The 19,184-nt window shown below is 41.9% G+C and overlaps 2 protein-coding genes across 2 annotated transcripts; one reads left to right on the top strand and one right to left on the bottom strand.

Moving 5' to 3' along the window:
• Nucleotides 1-302: 302 nt before the first annotated feature.
• PSTK (phosphoseryl-tRNA kinase) lies at nucleotides 303-5,470 on the top strand (the record flags this gene model as incomplete). The annotated part of the gene is made up of 7 exons (XM_080403072.1): nucleotides 303-510; nucleotides 856-1,160; nucleotides 1,487-1,772; nucleotides 2,147-2,345; nucleotides 2,796-2,871; nucleotides 3,338-3,431; nucleotides 3,649-5,470. The coding sequence occupies 7 exons, from the start codon at nucleotides 303-305 to the stop codon at nucleotides 3,852-3,854; spliced, it is 1,374 nt and encodes a 457-aa protein (XP_080259198.1). The 3' UTR covers nucleotides 3,855-5,470.
• A 145-nt stretch (nucleotides 5,471-5,615) lies between these two features.
• On the bottom strand, nucleotides 5,616-19,182 carry IKZF5 (IKAROS family zinc finger 5). The gene is made up of 6 exons (XM_080403151.1): nucleotides 19,095-19,182; nucleotides 17,296-17,361; nucleotides 15,730-15,824; nucleotides 15,273-15,436; nucleotides 14,798-14,980; nucleotides 5,616-9,889 (listed from the first exon to the last, which is right to left on the bottom strand). Exons 4-6 carry the CDS (start codon nucleotides 15,403-15,405, stop codon nucleotides 8,946-8,948), a joined length of 1,260 nt encoding a protein of 419 aa, XP_080259277.1. The 5' UTR covers nucleotides 15,406-15,436; nucleotides 15,730-15,824; nucleotides 17,296-17,361; nucleotides 19,095-19,182; the 3' UTR covers nucleotides 5,616-8,945.
• Between the last annotated feature and the right edge of the window lie 2 nt (nucleotides 19,183-19,184).

Below are 19,184 nucleotides of genomic sequence, written 5' to 3'. Positions count from 1 at the left end.
GCAGCCCAAGCAAAGCTGGGACCCAGATGCCACCCCTCACGACCCACTGGCCACGCTACCTGCCAGTTCAGGTAGTGTATAAAAGTAACCTCGTAACACTAGCCGTGGAAACAAACTCAGTAGGTAACGTATCTGAGTCTAAATGAAACCAGCCCATCTCTGTTGCTACAGAAAACGTGGGGCATCAGGAAACAAATTATACAATGTAACAATGGTTTAATGGTTACTGGTTACCACAAATTGCGATTTTTGCTAAAAACTGATTCAACTACAAAGCCAACAGGTAACTTTCATCATGCTAAATGGGACAATTGGAAGCCTGTACTGATGTAAAAGAAAATACACGTAGCGACGGCTTGTCAAAACGGCAACTAACGGAAAAGAAGCTGCTACGCAGAGACAAACTCATGGGCAAGACCAAGGCTGCTGACCAGCCCGTACGTCGCGGGGTAAATCGCACCGTGCAAACTTTGGGGTACGAGCTAGCAGATGGGGCAGGCACGGAGCCCGGTACAGAGCCGCCTCTGCAGAACGGGTCTCTGCCCCCTGTGCTGGCCGCCTCCCCGGGGGCTGCCCGCGGGACCCAGCGCGTGCAGGCAGGGCCGGGCTCTGCCGAAGGAGCGTCACCGACCTTAACTCCTCAGGATCTTTAATTGCTGTTATTACGTATCCCTATCGCTTAGGCCTCATCAACAAGCGCAGTATGAATTACCGCAATTTAAAATAAATCATCAGGGTCCGCACACGTAGTAGCATCTCGATTTTATGTCCGTAACAGACCCCACGGCCGGGCTCGCGCAACCGCCCGACTCAGATGCAATATTTAACTCATTATCCAATTAACCGGCGAGTGAGGCCGGCGGTTCCCGCCCCGCCCCGCCCGCCGGCCCCGCGCATGCGCAGAGCGGCGGCAGTCCCGGACGGCTACCGGGCCGGTGGCGGCGCTGGCGGCGGCGGCGGAGCGGCGGGGCGGCGGCGGGCGCGCGCGGGTGGGGCTGTGCGTGCTGGGGGGGCTGCCGGCCGCCGGCAAGTCCACGCTGGGCCGCGCCCTGCGCCGCCGCCTGCCGCAACGCCGGGGCTGGGCCTGCGCGCTGCTGGCCTACGACGAGCTGATCCCGCCGGAGGCCTTCCGCCCGCGCGAGCCGGGGGCGGGGCCGCTGGTCAGTGCGGCTCTCCGCCTTCCCGCGGCGCGCCCTCTGCTCTCATTGGCCACCCGAGGCGCCGCTCAGTAGCGTCACTGGCTGCGCGACGGCCGTTGCCAGGCAGCGCGGCGCGTCCCGGGGCCGAGGCCGGGGCCGAGGCCTGGGGGCCGGCGGAGGGCCGGGGCCGGGGCCTGGAGAGCGGCGGAGGGCGGGCGGCTGGGGGCCGGGGAGCCGGAGCCTGCCGGAGGGCCGGGGCCTGGGGAGTAGCGGGGGGGGTCGGGGCCTGGCAGGGGAGCTGGGGCGGGGCGGCGCGGGCCCTCACCCCTTGCTGCCTTCCCCCGCAGCCGCCCTGCTGGAAGCGGAGCCGACGCGAGCTGCTGCAGTGCCTGGAGCGTGTCCTGCGGGCGCTGCTCGGTGAGGACCCGCAGGCCGCCCCCACCCCGCCGGCCGCCTGGCACCGCTTGCTGGCCTGCTGCCAGCGGCAGGGCCTGCTCTGCCCGGCGGAGGGACAGGCCGGACCTGGCCCTTGCTGGGCACCTCCAGCCACGTCTAGGCCGCTCTACCTCATCTTGGATGACAATTTTTATTACCAGAGCATGAGATACGAGGTGTACCAGCTGGCTCGAAAATGTAATTACTCTTTGTTCCTACACACAAGAACCTTTTCAGCTTTGTTGGAAATTCAGCGTGCTTTAACTCCCATTCTTTACGTGCTCATGTGGAATGTTTGTAACTCTTAATTGTTAGATTCCTGCAGTACAGTAAGCATCACCTTTATTACTGCGTCATTAGAAATGCTAGGTCACTCCAAACCTTTTTTATATATGTTGATCTCAGAAATTACTACTTGAGCAGCCTGGAAGGTAAAATTGTTTGTATTCATTTCAGGCTCAGAACTAGTATAGAAGTTCTTCATTTATGTAAAGCCTTTCTCCTGCATGTTGCACTTAGAATTTTTTGCTTTAATAGCTTAAAGGTAAAGTCGGCTGTTTATGTTCTTTTAGATTCCTTGAGCTTCTGCCAGTTATTTTTAGAGTGTCCACTTGAATGCTGCTTGCAGAGAAATTGTCTAAGAAGCCATCCGGTACCTGACCAGACAATATATCTAATGGCAAGAAAAATAGAAATGCCAGATCCCAAGAAGAACGCTTGGGAACAGAACAGCCTCATTCTGAAAAGTTTGGATGGCGCTCCAGAGGATGAGTATGCTACCGGGTTGATGCTGGGGTTTTCACTAAGTACCATTTTCATAAACGGGGGGGTAGAAGCTTTTCACTGTGCCTGAACAGTATGTAAAAAACATTCCATATGGTGATTTTTGGAAGCCTGTCAGCTACACAGAATACACGCCAGTTGTCAGGAACTCATGGCCATCATTCTTTGCAGAGTTAACCTCCAAACTGTGTTACTAAACTGCTGCTGAAAATCTATGTGAATTGTCTGAAACTTTTAAGACTGGAAATAATTGGCTGTAGTTTTAGCTGTAATTGTTTTTCATCTAACTTGCTGTATAAAGATTATTTCATTGATTGCCTCATAAATTTAACTGGACTTGCTTTTTTTTCTGTGATGAGGTGTCATCACAAAATGAAAGAAAAATCTTCAGCGAAACTGTTTGATTAATGTGGTTTACTCTGTTGTTTGTTTTCTTAGTGAGCAGATAATTAGTTTGCTGGCCACTGCTTTGGAAAATCCAGTGAAGCAAAATGAGGAAGACACTGAGCAAAAGGTAGCAAGGCTTCTCTTCACTGTTGCAGCTCTTTTGGATAATGGTGAATGAGCAAGTTAGTTAATCCTGAATTGTATTCAGAACGCCACAATGACAAACTGAGAAATAGCGATTGCACTTCTTGATTACAAAAGCATACACAAAGAGTTAATCCTATTTCAAATGGGTACTTCTATCACCTTATTAAGTTAAGCGACTAAACTACCTTTAAGAATACTGTTATATGTTCTAGAGTAGTAAAAAGGTTTTGGAGCTGTCACATCACACTAAGGAAAATAACGTTCACTTCTTAACATCGCACATACCCACCTCTGAATTCAACAGAGCAGGTGCGCACTGCACTGGTCATCAAGTTGCTGCCAATGTTTTACTTGTTTTCAAAGAGTACTTCAAATGTTGATGGCAGCCTAAATCAAGTTTAATGCGTTTGCACATATTCTTCCTCTCTGTTGGTCACCCTGGCTAGGAAGCAGATCGAGCAATCTGTGCAGCTAGTGCTGTCCATCAGGCTGATCAGACGTGCAGACGAATCATCTCTCAGGCAATGAAGGATGCAAAAGGTACGTGTAGCATGTTCTAGGTGCTAGGGGGCAACATAAGACTAAGCCTATGAAATTCCCTTGGGGTAAACTGTTAAGGAATCCCAACCCTGCGGGTGTGACCAAAGCAATCACCTTCTTCCAAAGTCTGGCCAAAGTTACTTGTAGTGCGAGTCAAGAATCTGTAAATTTTATCTTTAAGGATCACGTTAAAATTTCAGCTTCAATTTTCTTTTAGATAAAAACGTACTCCCAAGTGAGATGAAGAGCCTGGCAGAAGAGCTCAACAAACTCAAAGCAGAACTTCTGGAAGACTTGCGGCAAGGAAATAATTTGAAAAAACAAATTTGCATACAAAATCAATATTCAGACCCTGCTGCAAGTTTCATCTCTGCATTCCAACATGGAGCAAGCAATGTAGTTAATAAATACATTTTAAAATAATGACATAGAGAATGGTGGTGTTTTATTCTAAGAGCCCAGAGTTTATCCCTTGAGCAGTACCACTGAAAGCATCTAAGAGATAAAGCTTTCTCCTCTGGAGGCTTGTGCCTTGTCTAACTCTTCCTCCCTTATTATGGAAGAGAAACAGTCTAGCGTACTTTGAATATCAAGCCAAAACCAAACCATCCTTAGATTTTATTGAAATTTCACAGAATCACAGAAAAAGTTAGCCTGGGGGGAACACATAGAAGTCACCTAGTCCTGTTTCCTGCTTACAGTGAGACTAACCCCGGTCTGGATCGGCTTTCCCAGAGCCTCCTTCAGCTTAGGTTTAGAAGAGCACGTTGGATGGTGACCTGCTGTGCTCTGTCAATCGGCTACCTGAGCACCTCCAGAGAATACATGCCTGGGAAGGTATAAAACCAAGAAGCGAGATGGGATGGCTCTTGGCTTCTCTGCTTATTTCCCTGACAGAAACTGCAAAGAACCAGAAACTTGAGAACTGCATGCATGTATGCACGCACATAGAATTAACTCCGATGTCAACTTAAAACGTGGTGCCTTCAGAGTTGCTCATAACAACATACACAGAAGTTCCATAGGCAGCGACAACCACCTCACCACAATAAAAACTGATTTCAGACATACAAACACTCTTGATAAAAAGGGGATCCGAGTATGAGGAAACAAAAAATTTGGAAGATGACCAAATGTGCAAGATTAACAGCAGAAAGGAAAAGAAGCACGTCCTATGTCAGCAATAAAATGAAGCCTTTTCAATTAGAGTAGACAAAACAAAGGCACTGTTCCTTGCTTACCCAGCAGGTAAGCTTACCTTCCTTACCATATCTAGACCACACCTAGTCATGAGCAGTTCACCAGTTCCACCTGTTGAAGCATAGGCAACTAAGAATTAACATGCAACTTAATTAGAAAGTGTTATTTTATTCCTATCTTACAAAAGCAAAGCTTCACAACATGAACTACACCAGATATAGCAGAGTTACTTCAGATTTAACCTTGTCATCTGAAAACATTCACTACACAATTAAATTTATTTTACAACTCTAACAGGTTTCATTTTTGCATACAAAATATGCTCTTTACACTGAAATACATATTATTAACAAAGCAGGTACTTAGAAGCACATACACAAAGATTGCTCAATGAAAAATGTTTCAGCAGGGGATAGATTTCCTGCAGCAGAACATCCATTTGCCGTAGATTAAAATTAACAGAAAACTTGCCAGTGAAGACTTCTAAATTACATTCCCTTTGTCAAAAAGAAACAAAAACCAAACGAGCAAACTCCCCAAACATTCTGGAACAAAATAAGTAACAACAGATCATTTTGCTAGGAAACACTGTTGGAACATGTATTCCAGCACAGAGTTTTGTGTTAAAATGCCAACCAGCATTTTATGTCAAAATCCTCTGCATCTGAACATATATCTGAAAAAACAATTATTTTTCCCTATTAGCTGCTTCCCAGTTGGTTTAAGTATTAACCGAGATAATCTACTAAGATGTTCAGCCTCATAATAGTAAGTCTGTATTGAGTACTGTCAATAGTGCATGTTAAAAATTTCAACAAATCTATAGAATAATCTATTACAATAAAAACAAAAAAATCCACAAAGTTAATGTTTTGCAACTACAACAGAGTCAAGCTATGGAAAAATTTCAGCTCATTCCCAAACTTCCCTGTTAATACAAGTTACAATGCTAATCACCACCTTATAAGGATTTGTTGTTTTAAAAAAAAAAAAAAAAAAAAGTTAGTGCAGCGTAGCACATGGAGAACTCAATATGAAAAGTCTTACTAACCAAGGACTTAAGTCCACAATTCCTGACAAATATCTCTCACTGATTCAGAGTAAGGCCTGCCTGTGCAAGGAAATCATCAGAATCATACTCTAAAATAATTTTCCAGTACTCATTCTGGTCTTTAAATTACAGTAAATAGCATGTACAAAATTAAGAAAAACTAATAGGAAAATACACCTTACAAACCTACTCAGTAGACAAGGAAACAGATCAGTCAGTGTACTGTTTGGCACAACTGAGCATACGGTATTACATCAGAAAATTAAGAATCCCAGTCCAGATACCAAAGCCTGCTGCTGCCTATGAATCCACCCTGCAAATAGGAGCTTGCACAAGGAAAGAAGGAAGAATAATTATTTTTATCATTGGTCAACAGTTCATAGATGTCCAAGCTGATTTTCTTAGGTACTTTGAAGGAGAAACAACGGTATGAAGTCAGCAGTATTAAAACACTTGTAAACAACAATTTGCAAGGTTTGGGGTTAGATTTTCTTTTTCATACTGAGTTCTACTATTAAGAACATGTGTTCTCCGGCAACAGAGGATCCCCTCCTAAATGAGGGCCCGTTTTCAATAAGATCTTGCAGGCTTCCTCTTGCTACCAGCTACCTCTAGTAGTGACCTACCTGTTCTCCTATCTCAAATTTCATTCAGGGGCATCATGGTTCAGAAGTTATTCTTCTAAATCGCCAAATCATTAGCTGATGCAAAAAGAAAAGTCTATAATGTTTGCAGGCACTGCCAGTGAAAGTCCTAATAGATCAGAAGGATGAAATCTCAAACATTTACACTCACTGAAGTTCATCGCCCTACCGATACCAAGAGGGAGAAAGGCTGGAGCTGCAAACCAACGAGTACTTGGCTGCTATGATCCACCATTTCAGAATCTTGGAGTTGCCAGAGCCTAGGAATAGACGTTTGCACCATCTACCAAAAGGCAAGGAAAATTATCTCTATAAATTACTAATTGTAATAGTCTTCACCAGTAACGTCTGTTGTTCTGTGTTCTACCTAAATCCAGATTGTAGAATGTATCAATGTGTGATCAAAAGAGAGCTGTCATTTCTACATTCTTCGACTAGAAAAGTCAAGTTACAAAACCTGTACAGGAGCAGTAACTTCCCACTGGATTCCAGTTCAGTCAACTTTTAATCATTAACATAAAGGGCTCTCTCTGTGTGTTTACGCACACAGAGTTGCAGTTTTGCCTATAAAATAAATTTAAAAAGTATAAAGCAACTAAGAGATATTTTGGAATTATAAAGAGTATCATTATTAAAAATGAAAATCAGATTGTTTCACAAATGTACTGAAAAGGATTTTGAACCAGGCCTGAAACCAAAAATCTTTTTTTTAGGAGCGAGAGTATGTTATCATCCATCTTTACTACATAGGAAATACTTCAACCGTGTATTTTTGATCTCACCACTACAAGACTATGTGCAGCCGAGAATCCAGTTCCTTCAACTGGTTACTTAAGCACGGAAAATTCAACAGTAAGTAGGTTAGGTACAGTGAAAGATATTTGGTTCTCAAATTTCTAATTCATTAAACTGAAAATTAATTCTAAAGCTAGAATTCTCAGAAGGGTGGTTTTTCCTGCATTGACCTTACACCGAAGTCATTGTAAGTTTTTCCATTGGCTTCAGGAAGCTTTAGCTCCCGTAACAATATCAATTTGAATAAGCCAAATATCTGCTATTCAGATTCCAACCACTGACTTGCAGAACCTTAGTAAAATCTTCCTGCTTTTAACAAAATATATTTGCTGCCATACTTTGTTGACAGTAAAAGGGGAACATATAAGGGAAGCTTTAATTTGTCTCAAATAAGACAAACGAAGATAAAAGTGCATGTCTAAATAATGGGAAATGTAACAGTTCTTCACTTTTTTGAAACATTACAAATTCCTGTGTAGCACATTAAGAGCTTTTATTAGTTTTGCTAGGTTTAAAGTGCCTGTCTGTTAGCCTAGGTGCTTCTAAAGTAAGATGTACAGTATAAAAAAAATAAACATGTGCAATGGACTTCACGTACATCTTCAGTTACCATTTGCCACCTACAATTATTAATCACAATGACTTCCAATGTCGTTAGCTGGCATTTCTTTACCTACTACACGACCAGTTCAGAAAACCCAGAAGCCCCTCCCCTTATTTCTAGCACACTAGAAGAACAGCAGATCTGGGGGAGGGAACAAGACAAACTGACTTCCAAGTTAGCTGAAGTTTACAATAGACCTGCTTATACAACTTCCAAACATACAGGCAACCTATCAGTTGTAGCTTGGCCCAGGATGAAACTGAACAAATGACTTTTAATTTGTAAACTTCTTGTTTGTTTCTATTAGAACTTCTATCTGCAAGACAGAAGTCTAATTGTGCAAATTTTAAGTATCTGTACAAATTAGTTTAAGGCAGTTAAAAATCTCATGGAATATATATTAGTTCTACAAGTTCTTTATTATGACTGTTTTACAATTACCTTATTTTATAAAGAATGATGTAAAATTTTGCGAAGTGTAGTTTAAAGTAAGGTGTCTCACTTTATTTTTCTTTTGTATAACTAGTGAATGACAAGATTTTAACTTCCTTTTTTTCTGCCAGAGTTTCATTCACAATAATCTGCTATCTTCTAGTTTTGTGAGGAGTTTTAAAAATAATAGTTAAATTAGTATTTGAGCCCTAGGCATGAAGAGTTTAGACTATATTAAGGAAAAACTTATTATTAACCTCCATCACATTAAAGCAAGTTTTACACCAAATTGAATTTGTATGTGAAAGTTGCTTCTGTTTGTTTTTCCAGTTTGGAGTAGCTAAGTTTTTATGGATAAGTACATCTCCAAAGTAGTCATATGTGTCACTGCATTAACCTTTCATATCTTATGGTTAATATATTTTGTCTTGCCTAGTTAACAGTCTGACAATTGCATCCTGTATCTCAGGACACACTCTGCTTCTACATTTGTAGAATGTTTACTGGGATTAAGTGCAAGCAACTTAAATTCAGCAACAAAAGCATGTGAATGCATTGCAATTCTTATAGCACTATCTCAGCTTTTTTTGGAAGGCTACATATGAAATAACAACCACATCTTATACAAAATTTCCCTGGCAAGTTTTATGACAACATAGAAACAAATTTGCCTCCCTTGTCAAAATGATTTATGTGAAGATTCATATGGGAATGTGCAAGCTTTCCTTCAGGAAGTACGAAAAATATACTGTAATATGTTAAAAAACTAAATGAAAGCATGTTCTCAGTCAATGTTGACTATGTTGGCCTCTTGCAAAATGGCAAGCAAAGTCATACTTATTTTTACACTTACACCCACATATGTTGCACTGAAAAGGATTTTCAAATCCATGACATCCCATGTGAATAGTATAAAGGATATTGTCCGCAAAGTACATGTCACAGTGTTGGCAGTGATGCAGAAGCTGCGGGTCCTGAACCGGAAGGGTTGGAGCTGGAGTACTTGGTTGACTGTTACTTATGCTGGGAGTACTGGTGTGGGCACTGCGATCACTGCTGGGACCTGCCACGGGACTATAGTTCCTTTGATTGTGTGTAGGCCGAGGGTCTGGGCTGGTTGGAGATGAACTTTGAGGAATATTTGCTGACACAGCTGAAACTACTGCAGGTGCAGCAGGCTGCTGTATCATGAAAGGCTTTTCATCTTGACAGGAAACAACATCTGGAGAGGCTGGATTTTGGTTTTCAGGTGGCAAGCTAGATAACTGTCCGGCTAATGTAGAGAGCTGGTTTAAAGGATTATCTACCATAAGGTCTTGCGGCTCTCTTGGCAACCCACTGCTCTGGGTTGTTTTTGTCATGCTCTCATATGCTTCAGTCTGGATATTTGGGATTTCATGAGTGAAATCATTAAGGTAGTCTGGTTTCTGAACCACCATGGAAGGTGGACTCAAATTAATTAATGCTCTTCTGCTGTACCCCAAATTGCTGGTCTTCTTCTGCAAAACCCCCCACATTTTCTTGCTGCTTAGGGAAGACCTTGTACCCTTGATAGGCACCATTTTATGTTTGCGTCTGCGGTGATGAGATAAGTTGCTTCTGTCACTGCAGCGAAAGGAGCACAATTCACATTTGTATGGTTTTTCACCAGTATGCGATCGCATGTGAGCTTCCAGATGACGTTCATAAGCTGATGCAAAAGGACACAAATGGCATCTGTGTGGCTTCTCACCTGGAAAATTAAAGGAGGTTAGCCCGTAGCATCTCATAGAGTGCTTGAAAAAGGCTTTGCATGGAACAAAAAGTAGCTAACTGGGAGCTGCATATTCGTAAAGCAGAAATATAATTGGTTAGTAGTCTCTAAACGCGCGCGGTTCTCACACCCCTAATTATCATGACTAAAATAAGCATTCTATCCATGTAGCTAATTGTGTTGCTGTGCTTCAGCCTTGTAGTTTGTTACTCCCTATTTTCCCATACGGGTCCCTATCTTTGTTGGCCCTGCACCTGCTTTCCCAGCAGCTGTAGCTTGTTACAGCCACGGCCTGTTGGCACAGTATAATTACTTGGTCTCAGGATTCAAGAATAGCTCAAGGCTACCTTTCTTGTTAACTTCAGCAAAGCAACTTCAGTACAATTCTGATTACAGGCCTATTCTGATACCAGGCCTGGATTGTGCAGATCTTCAGAGAGTCTAAGGCCACGCTTCTGCAGCCATTCTTCTACACCATTGGCTACAGGACTATCTATACCACCAAAATATAATCATTCTAAATGATAACTGCGCTTCAGCATTGAGGGAGGGTATCCTTTCAGCATCTTCCAAACACTCCTACTTTTAAACATCCTGGAACTATTATCTAAATAACACATGCACACATGCATCTACTCCAGAACTGAATTTTGAAAAAAAGGACCCTGTGGCTAAAGAGTTAAAGAAAACAAAAGCCAGCTAATCCCTGGGCAGCTGTGTGCTCTCTCTCACATGATAGTCAGGTATTCTCCTTTTGGATAGGTGGAACTTTGCTCTTCTATTAAATGATATTTAGAGATACTCACATTAACACTTTTAAAAGTACTTAAAAAAATTTCAAACATGATTAGAGGCCAACCTATTTATAACAAAATACTTTGGGACTTTTGATTTTCCTTTCATAGACTGATCTTCCAGGAGTTTTTAGATCCAGGTGTGCAATGTTAGTAGAAACGCCTGAAGGATTTGACACATGTTCAGGTGCTGAAATGAAGCACCATCTCATATTCCTACATAGAATGCCAGGTCAGTTCCTAAATCACTATTGTGCAAATGATTCTCTTGCCACACAGCACAACAAACTCCAGAAAGATGTGAGTGGACTCCTTTCTCTTCAGCTTTCACATTTTTTTTGAAACATTGTCTACTATTTTAAATACAGGCCAATACACCTGTTTCCTGGCTTTCAAAATCCACCTAGAACTATAAAAGCCAGAGATCTGAATGCAGTGAGGGCCACTACTACACTGCAAGCACTGTAGTGACCCCGTAAGACAGCATGTGACTGATTCAGGAAGCCCTTGTGGAACATCATACAATTTGGAGTCACAACCTGGGATACCAAATAGGAGAATTTTTTTTTCTTTACATTACTGGCTCTTCAATAGGAAAGAAAGTAATTTTTGTGCTACTTCCAAGTACCTTATTTGCACCAGCTGAAACCTTGACTTCTCCATAGCATACGTATGTATTCATATATATATATATATATATATATATATATATACACACACACATCTGTAAAGATCTGGAGATTTGGTACAAACAATGATGTAAGACAACCGACAAACTCCCCATATTCACAAAGGACTTGTCAATCTGAAAGGTCTTATTTCATTCTAAACTGGTTACAGAGATATAAATTTGCACCTCATGTTGTATGCCCTTAATACTGCTGAACTACTAATTATACTGCTGTCAGACTCAGCATGATGTTAATTCTGCAGTAAGTTGCACTTAATTGTTGCGCGATCATGCCTGGTTCATAATTACTTTGGCAGATACCTTGCTGCATTTTTGTGTGTTAACCAGGATGCACTAGCTGTTTACTTAGACTACTCTGAGGCTATCACGTCCCTATTTTGATGCTGATTCAGTCACTCTGAGCCTTCATAGTCCATACAATCAATCTCTTGGCCCTTTGCCACTTTTCTGAGCCAAACAACACTCAGGTCTTGGATCCCCTTGCCCTTGAGTGAAAAAACACAAGAAAACCAAACCAAACAAACTTCCCTTATTCTGGAGTCCCCTGTCTCTATCCAAAGAAACAAAGCCAGGCTTTCCTGGAGAGCCATTAAGGTAACGGCAAAATGGTGGTGTCGTCACTACACCATGCAGCACTGTATTAAGATTGTGAAATGTATCGTAATAAGGCAAAGGGGAAACTACACAGAGAAATAAAAGGCCTCTGGGAGCCTGAGATTCTTGTCTATGCTATAAAACTGAACAGATTGGCGTAGGGAAATGAACTGTTATCATTTGTACAGTTACTGGTATTTTATTGGGCATGAGACATGTTTGAACCAGTAACCTGGCTATAAAGCACTCACTATGTGAAGGTGTGTCCAAATTGCTGAAGCTCTTCAATCGACAGTAGGCTGACATGTCCTGTATCCCTCTCTCAATGCTAGCTAGCTTTCTGAAACAGAGATAATTCAGACTGCATGATTTTGCAGTAGAGTGATGCGTGCCTTCAATTTGGCTACCTTTTCCTATGATATTTGTGAAAGCTTCTTTGATCAAATGTGTCATGCATATACCCTGTTAACAGGAATACCTGCAGCAGCGCTGAGACAATAGTCAACCCACATGTAAAGCTCCGTTCTTCTGGTATAATGCTAACAATATCATAGAACACAACCTTGAGAAACAACTCAAAATGTTAGTCAAGGCTGAAACCCCAAATATTATGCCTTGTCCTAAAAAACTTAAATTTGTGTGGCTTCTGAACAACAACCACTGGGTCAGAGATTTTTGAGGACACTTCTCAGCATCTCAATTCTTGGTTGGAACCCTTCTTGCTTTTGTATATATTATGCTGCAACTGTGCTGAAATGGTCATAACCTGCAGCAGTTATTGTTCTGCTCCCTCTAGCCACTTCGGGACCTCTGCTCCCTAAAGCAGCAGCAGGATAAGAAAGCATTCTGAAAACACAAAAGAACTGTTAACCTAAGATCTGAGAATATAAAAAAGGTAGGCAGCTTCCTAGAGTAAGAGAAGAAATGCTGACACTATACCAATACCCACACTTTGACATTTAAAGAAGGAAGATTTAATTTTTTGCTTCCTAGTATACCTAAAATGTATGACATTTGATATTAAGTAACAATACATTATTTCAGTCATTCTTTCTGAAAAACCCGCTGCACACCGAAGCCATCAAAAACACCTCAAGAATCAGCAAACACACAACACCAACATCTAGTAGCAATTTATGTTTCCTGTCACACTTCTAGCAGTCCATCTGCCCATGTTGACAACTGGCCATTAGTAACTGTGGGCTTGGGATGCAAGATTTTAGATGGCACTAGCTATATGCTACTAAGAAGACATGAAATTTTAAAGTTGATGTTACTTCTGCATCTTTAAGTACCATTTAAAAATTAACTGTGTAAGTCTGCAGTACCTTTTCTCCTACTACATGGCCCTCATTCCACAAGCTCAGAAATAGCACTGCACGAGCAAAGCTGTTAAAAAAATTTCTTATTGTCCACATACCATATAAGGCAAACAGTGGGCGAAGCTATAAGTGCTTTATGAAAAACTAGACCAAAAAAAGTGCTCCAAAACACACTGCTGCTTTGCAGATCTGCAGCAAGCCATGGCATTAATGCTGTGTCAAATGCACAAGCCACAGCGCTTTGTACACTACTGAAACTACACAAAACTTTCACTGGGAATCTGAAAACAACCACAGCTACACACAGAGGTAGCTCACAGTAGCACAAGACGAGAATTTCCAAGATCTTCAGAATCTGAACCTCAGAACTCTTGGATTTCTAGTTGGCTGCCACTTTCTATCCTGTTACACCTTGTTGAAACAAGCCAACACTGCAGGACCAGTGCAAAGAGCACTGACTCCCCCAAAATACACCCTGGGAGTTACTGTGTAGAAGCAACGGTTCACAGCAATGGGTCACAGCAACATGAGAATCTGACTAATGGATGTAATTAGGTACAGTTAAGTTACAACAATGTGTTTCCTTCAAAGTGAGTCCCAGAATGCCACCTACCCAAGACAATCAACACCATACACTTAAAAGTTCCGGGACAGTTCATAACAGATCAGAAACCTGTCAAAACTTCCATTCTTTGCAGAATACAATTTTTTTTCTTATTATTCTAATTAACAACCATAAAGTCTTCTGTATCAGTATAATATACTTGACAGGGACCAAAGACAGACATCACAAGGACCTTTCATTTGTTTTCTCTCATTTGCCAAGATGTCAGAGCTGACTTCATGAACAGTTGAGGATATTCTAACCTTTACTGAGAGTTCTGCTTCTCAACTTTAGAAATCCAACAGTGGCAAATGCTCTGAAACAAGCCATAGTAAATACTTTTTCTTTTCATTACTGTTACTAATCACTTATTTGATTATATACCCTCATGTGAATATTTTACCTGTAAGAATAGTTTTCTTATTAGTTTTATACTGCCACATGTAGAAAGTTCTACAAAACAGGAATATTTTCATAGCTGAACAACAGAGGAAGAAAAGCCCCTATAAATCTCCATGGGGCAGGATGTATATTTTTCACTTTTCTGATTAGCAAGGAAAAACTAGAAGTTACATTTAGGGCCCTTCAATTTACACTGATGTTTTCATTCTAAACTTTACTTCCATACATAGTTACTTCAAATTCAGTAGTCTGCAATAATAAATGCAAGTAGGAATCTGCATAATTTGAAAAGGTACAAGGTACACCTTTAATAAAATAATCTATTAAAAAAAAAAAAACAACCCAAAAAAAGAGTTCCAATTGTTGGGTAGCTCCAAGAACTATCACACTGCTTGAAGGTATTTACTCCTCACATGCAAATCATAACACTGAGTTAATACCACAATGCCTCACAGCAAAATACTGCAGAATATTCCATACCTGTATGAATTCTGATATGTTCTATAAGCCGTGCTGTTCCTTTGCTGGCATAGTTGCAGTATCGACACTTCAACTTTCCATCAAATGTCCTTTCAAACCCATCCACTAACATTCCTGAGTTTTCATCCAGTGAAACTTCAACAGAAGGATGATCCAGACCATTCTGATCACCTTCTGTCCCAGCTGTGAATAACGTAACACATTTCAATCAAGAATCAGTGGGATACTACCTACCCTGCCGTGCGAATATGCCAAATATCTTCTGCTTCTGCATGCCCTTGGTCTTTAAATATACAGAACTATAAAAACACACCCTGATTAAAAGAAAGGTACATACACATCTTTTGTGATGTGAAAATCACTATCAGAAATGCATCCATACAATTTTAGTGGTCTACATAATTATATCTGAAATGTAAATTGTCCAGTCATTCTCAAAAAAAAAAAAAAATTGATAGCGCTGAAATTAGCTTACCTCCCTGAAGAGTCTCTGCTTCCTTGTCTCCACTAACTGCTCCAGAAATCATATTTACATGGTGAGTCTGCTGTGTGAGATATTCCTGAAAATCTTTTACAAAGTCCAAAGGTTCTGGCTTCTTTTCACCCATATTCACTCTTTATGCTTACAGCCTCTTGTACCTAGAAGGACAAATATTTTCAAAACACATATGTCATTGAATTTGAATGTATTCATAAAAACAAACAAAAAACCCACAACAAACTTAAGTGAAGGGTTACTTTTATCATACCATATGACTCAATGCACAAACTGACAGCCCTAATAAATTTTTAGCTTTTAACTCAGAAATCACCAAACATATTACTGATGAAATAATTTTCAGCAACGTAAGGACAATATCAAATTGGATAAAATGATGTAATAATCAAAATCAACTTGCCCCTCCCCCTTTTTTTTTTTAAATGGATCATACCTGAATTTTAGTACCTATCTAAGTAGCAAACATGCTCCAAAATGTACTCCCAATAGGTCAGATAGAAAACACAGAGTACAGCTTCTCCACTTCCCCTGGAAAGAAAGAAAGGAAATCTAAGTCCATTGTTTTTCCCAAGCCCCATGAGTTGTAAGGAAAAAACTTGAAAAAAATACATTATTTTGAAAGAGAGGTTCTAACACTCTACTGCTCTAATTTAAAAAAAAAAAAAAAAAACAACAAACACTTGCAGCAAAAACTTTTCAAAAGACTGCATACACTCTTTCACATATTCATCACATACTGATTTGAATAGTTTCTCTGGTGAGCATGTGGCACCAAAAAATCCAAGAGTTGGGCAAGTCAGTTACGGTAACTGTAGTGTTGGGAAACCAACTGAATATCACTGATTAGCAAAGATGGAAAGAAGCCTTACAGAAAGCCATATTTCATAGTTCTCCCAAAATTTTAGTTTCCTATCCTGCATGAAAGTCTTAATCCACTTGTCCTGGTCTCAGCTGGGATGGAGTTACTTTTCTTTTCAGTAGCTGGTGCAGTGCTGTGGTTTGGATTTGGTGTGAGAACAATGTTGACAGGATGCTGATGGTTTTGGTTGTTGCCAGGTAATGTTTATACTAAGGCAAGGGCTTTTCAGTTTCTCGGGCCCAACAAGCAAGAAAGCTGGAGAGGCACAGGAAACTGGGAAGGGACACAGCCAGGACAGCTCACCCGAACTAGCCAAAGGGCTATTCCATACCATATGATGTCACACTGAGTATATAAACTGGGGGAAAAAGGAGGAAGGGGGAAACATCTGGCATTACGGTGTTTGCCTTCCCAAGTAATCATTACGTGTGATGGAGCACTGCTTTCCTGGGGATGGCTGAACACCTGCCTGCCCATGGGAAGTAGTGAATGATTTTACTTGTTTTGCTTTTCTTGCATGCGCAGCTTTTGATTTACTTTACTGCTCTTATCTCAACCCTGGAGTTCCACATTCCTTTCCTATTCTCCTCGCCGTCCCTCTGTGTGAGGAGGGAGCGAGAGAGTGGCTGCATGGTACTTAGTTACCAGCTGGGGTTAAACCATAACACACCACTTCATTATTTCACATGGAAATAATAAAAATATTCACTAGAAGTAACTGGTCATCCCCTTTTTTGGGACTGTAAGTAACAAACATCTACAGTCTCAACTTTCAATGAGTCTGTGAAGACAGAACTTAGATTCAGTTAGAAAGAAAACAATGAGTTAGTCACGTTACTATTCCTGCAGATTGTAATCAGAAATAATATATAATGCTACATTTTAACTAACAATACCTTTTTGTTTTCCAATAGCTACTAAACAAAACATTAGGTGACGTACAAACACTCAAGTCCTGAGTTCAAGCCCACACTTAAACACATTCTCCGGTATTTCCAAAGTTATTTACAAGCATTAGTTAATTTTTGGCATCCAGATGAGTATATTCTTTTACATCATACTGATGCATGCTCAGCTACTACTATTATCATCATCATCAAGTCAGTTTTGAACACATCTTTACAAATCAATTTTGCCTACCCTCTTTCAGGTGTCACCAGCCTCATGTAGGCTTAAGTTAATTTATGTTCCATTTGTTGGTGTCTCCTGCAATAAAATAAAGATATCAGGATAAAAAATAAAGATATGGAAGAGAAAAACAGGACAATGTAAGGTAGAGTTCTGATCAGGCCAACTTTCACCAAATTATAAGAAATAACCATTTAAAATTCATTCTGGTTTTTAAATATTGAATAAATTCTGAATTCTAAATAACATTCTGAATCTTGAATGGTTCAGCGTGAAACAATGTTAAAGGTGCATATTTTCACTGAAGAATCTGTGTACCCTTTTCTGTAAGGCAGAAAAACTTACCTGACTGTATTTCTGTAATTACATTTAATTTTTAAAGAAATTACGCAAATTTAAAACAAAATTATTGGGGAAAATACATCATTTTGGTAAACAACTGAATAAAACTGTACCTCATCAATTTAATTTCAAAACATTCTTTTTTTTTTCATGTCAATGTAGGTAAGTTGTCATAATTTAAGCACCACCTCAAACCTCTACATTTTTATGCACAGAAGGACCTTTTGTGATTTTGTGTTATGTTTTTTTTTATAGATATACAACCAGCAATTCTCCTTTTCAGGGAAGGGACGATACAGATCAGACACTCGCTATGTCGCTCGCTATGTCGTCGCTGCCGCAAACCAGTAAGTGCAATTCTAATTACTAGAAACCTGAGCAGACTGGCTCATGTTTCAGGCACTCGAATGGACTGATCACACTGAATGGTCCTCAAGTTCTAGTTACACAGAACGTTTTCTGCATAGGCAACTACATCTTCTCCAGCTTTATATACCGACGGGTAGAATACTGGTTATTCATTTTCTACACAGGCACAACTGCTGGATTTAACACTAGTTATAGTGTTGATGTGTACCGAGTTTATTGCCTGAGAAGTGCCACAGGATGCGCTAGGATGAAAGGCGTTATAAATATTTTGCCTCAAGAATTCTACCGAACAAAATAATTCAGACGCAGAACAACCAGTAGTTCAACACAGCCAGCAAGAACTCACACTGTAGTAATTATAAGAGAATAAAATAAGATGACTACAAGCACATATATGCATCACGTTTTCTTTTAGGAAATTAAGGAAGAAAAGGGGGAATCTCTCTGCCCTAGTCTCATTTTTTTTCCTGGTGCAAATGACTTAAAACTAAAATAACGAAGGAGGAACGATCCCAGACTCTCAACCAAGCCCCTCCTGCTCTTTCTCAGGCAGTTCTGCCCGTGGGAAGCGGAATCGCAGCGCCGGCGGACGCCGGGACGAGCCCCGCGACCTGTCACCTGCCACGGCAACCTCGGCCAGCGGTGCGACACCCCGCGCTGCCCGCTGCCCGCCGCGCCCGCACGCCTGGGCGGGAAGCGACAGGACCGCGGGAAGCGACAGGACCGCGGGAAGCGACAGGACCGCGGGGACCCCCGCGCCAGCCTGCCTGCCCTGTCCCCCCGCTTCCCACAAGGGAGAAGCCGAGGGTCTGCGCCGGCTGGCCCAGCCCGCCGCCCCCAGCGGGGCAGCGCGGCCATCCCCGCCCGTCCTTCCCCCGCCGCTGCCCACCGGCTGCCCGCAGGGAAGCCGCGGCCCCCCTCACGTCAAAGGGAGGCCTCACTGGGGACCCCGCGGCCGCCAGGCAGGCGTGTCACGGCACCAGCCACCACTGCTACAGCTGCCTAGACGGTGGCCGGCCACGCTACCGAGCCCCCTCACAGCGCGGGGGGGGGGGGGGGGGGGGGGGGGGGGGGGGCGTGAAGGAGAGGACGTTACTCACCACCGCCGCCCCGCGCCGCGACCGCCGCCCGCCTCCGCCGCCGCCGCCATGTTTGTTATGCCTCCCGCGGCTCGGCCCGGCCCACCGCAG

Source organism: Falco punctatus, assembly GCF_963210335.1.
Source record: "Falco punctatus genome assembly, chromosome: 9".
NCBI classification, from domain to species: Eukaryota; Metazoa; Chordata; class Aves; order Falconiformes; family Falconidae; genus Falco; species Falco punctatus.
Note: the sequence above shows the minus strand (reverse complement) of the source record. Positions and strands in the feature narration are given on the sequence as shown.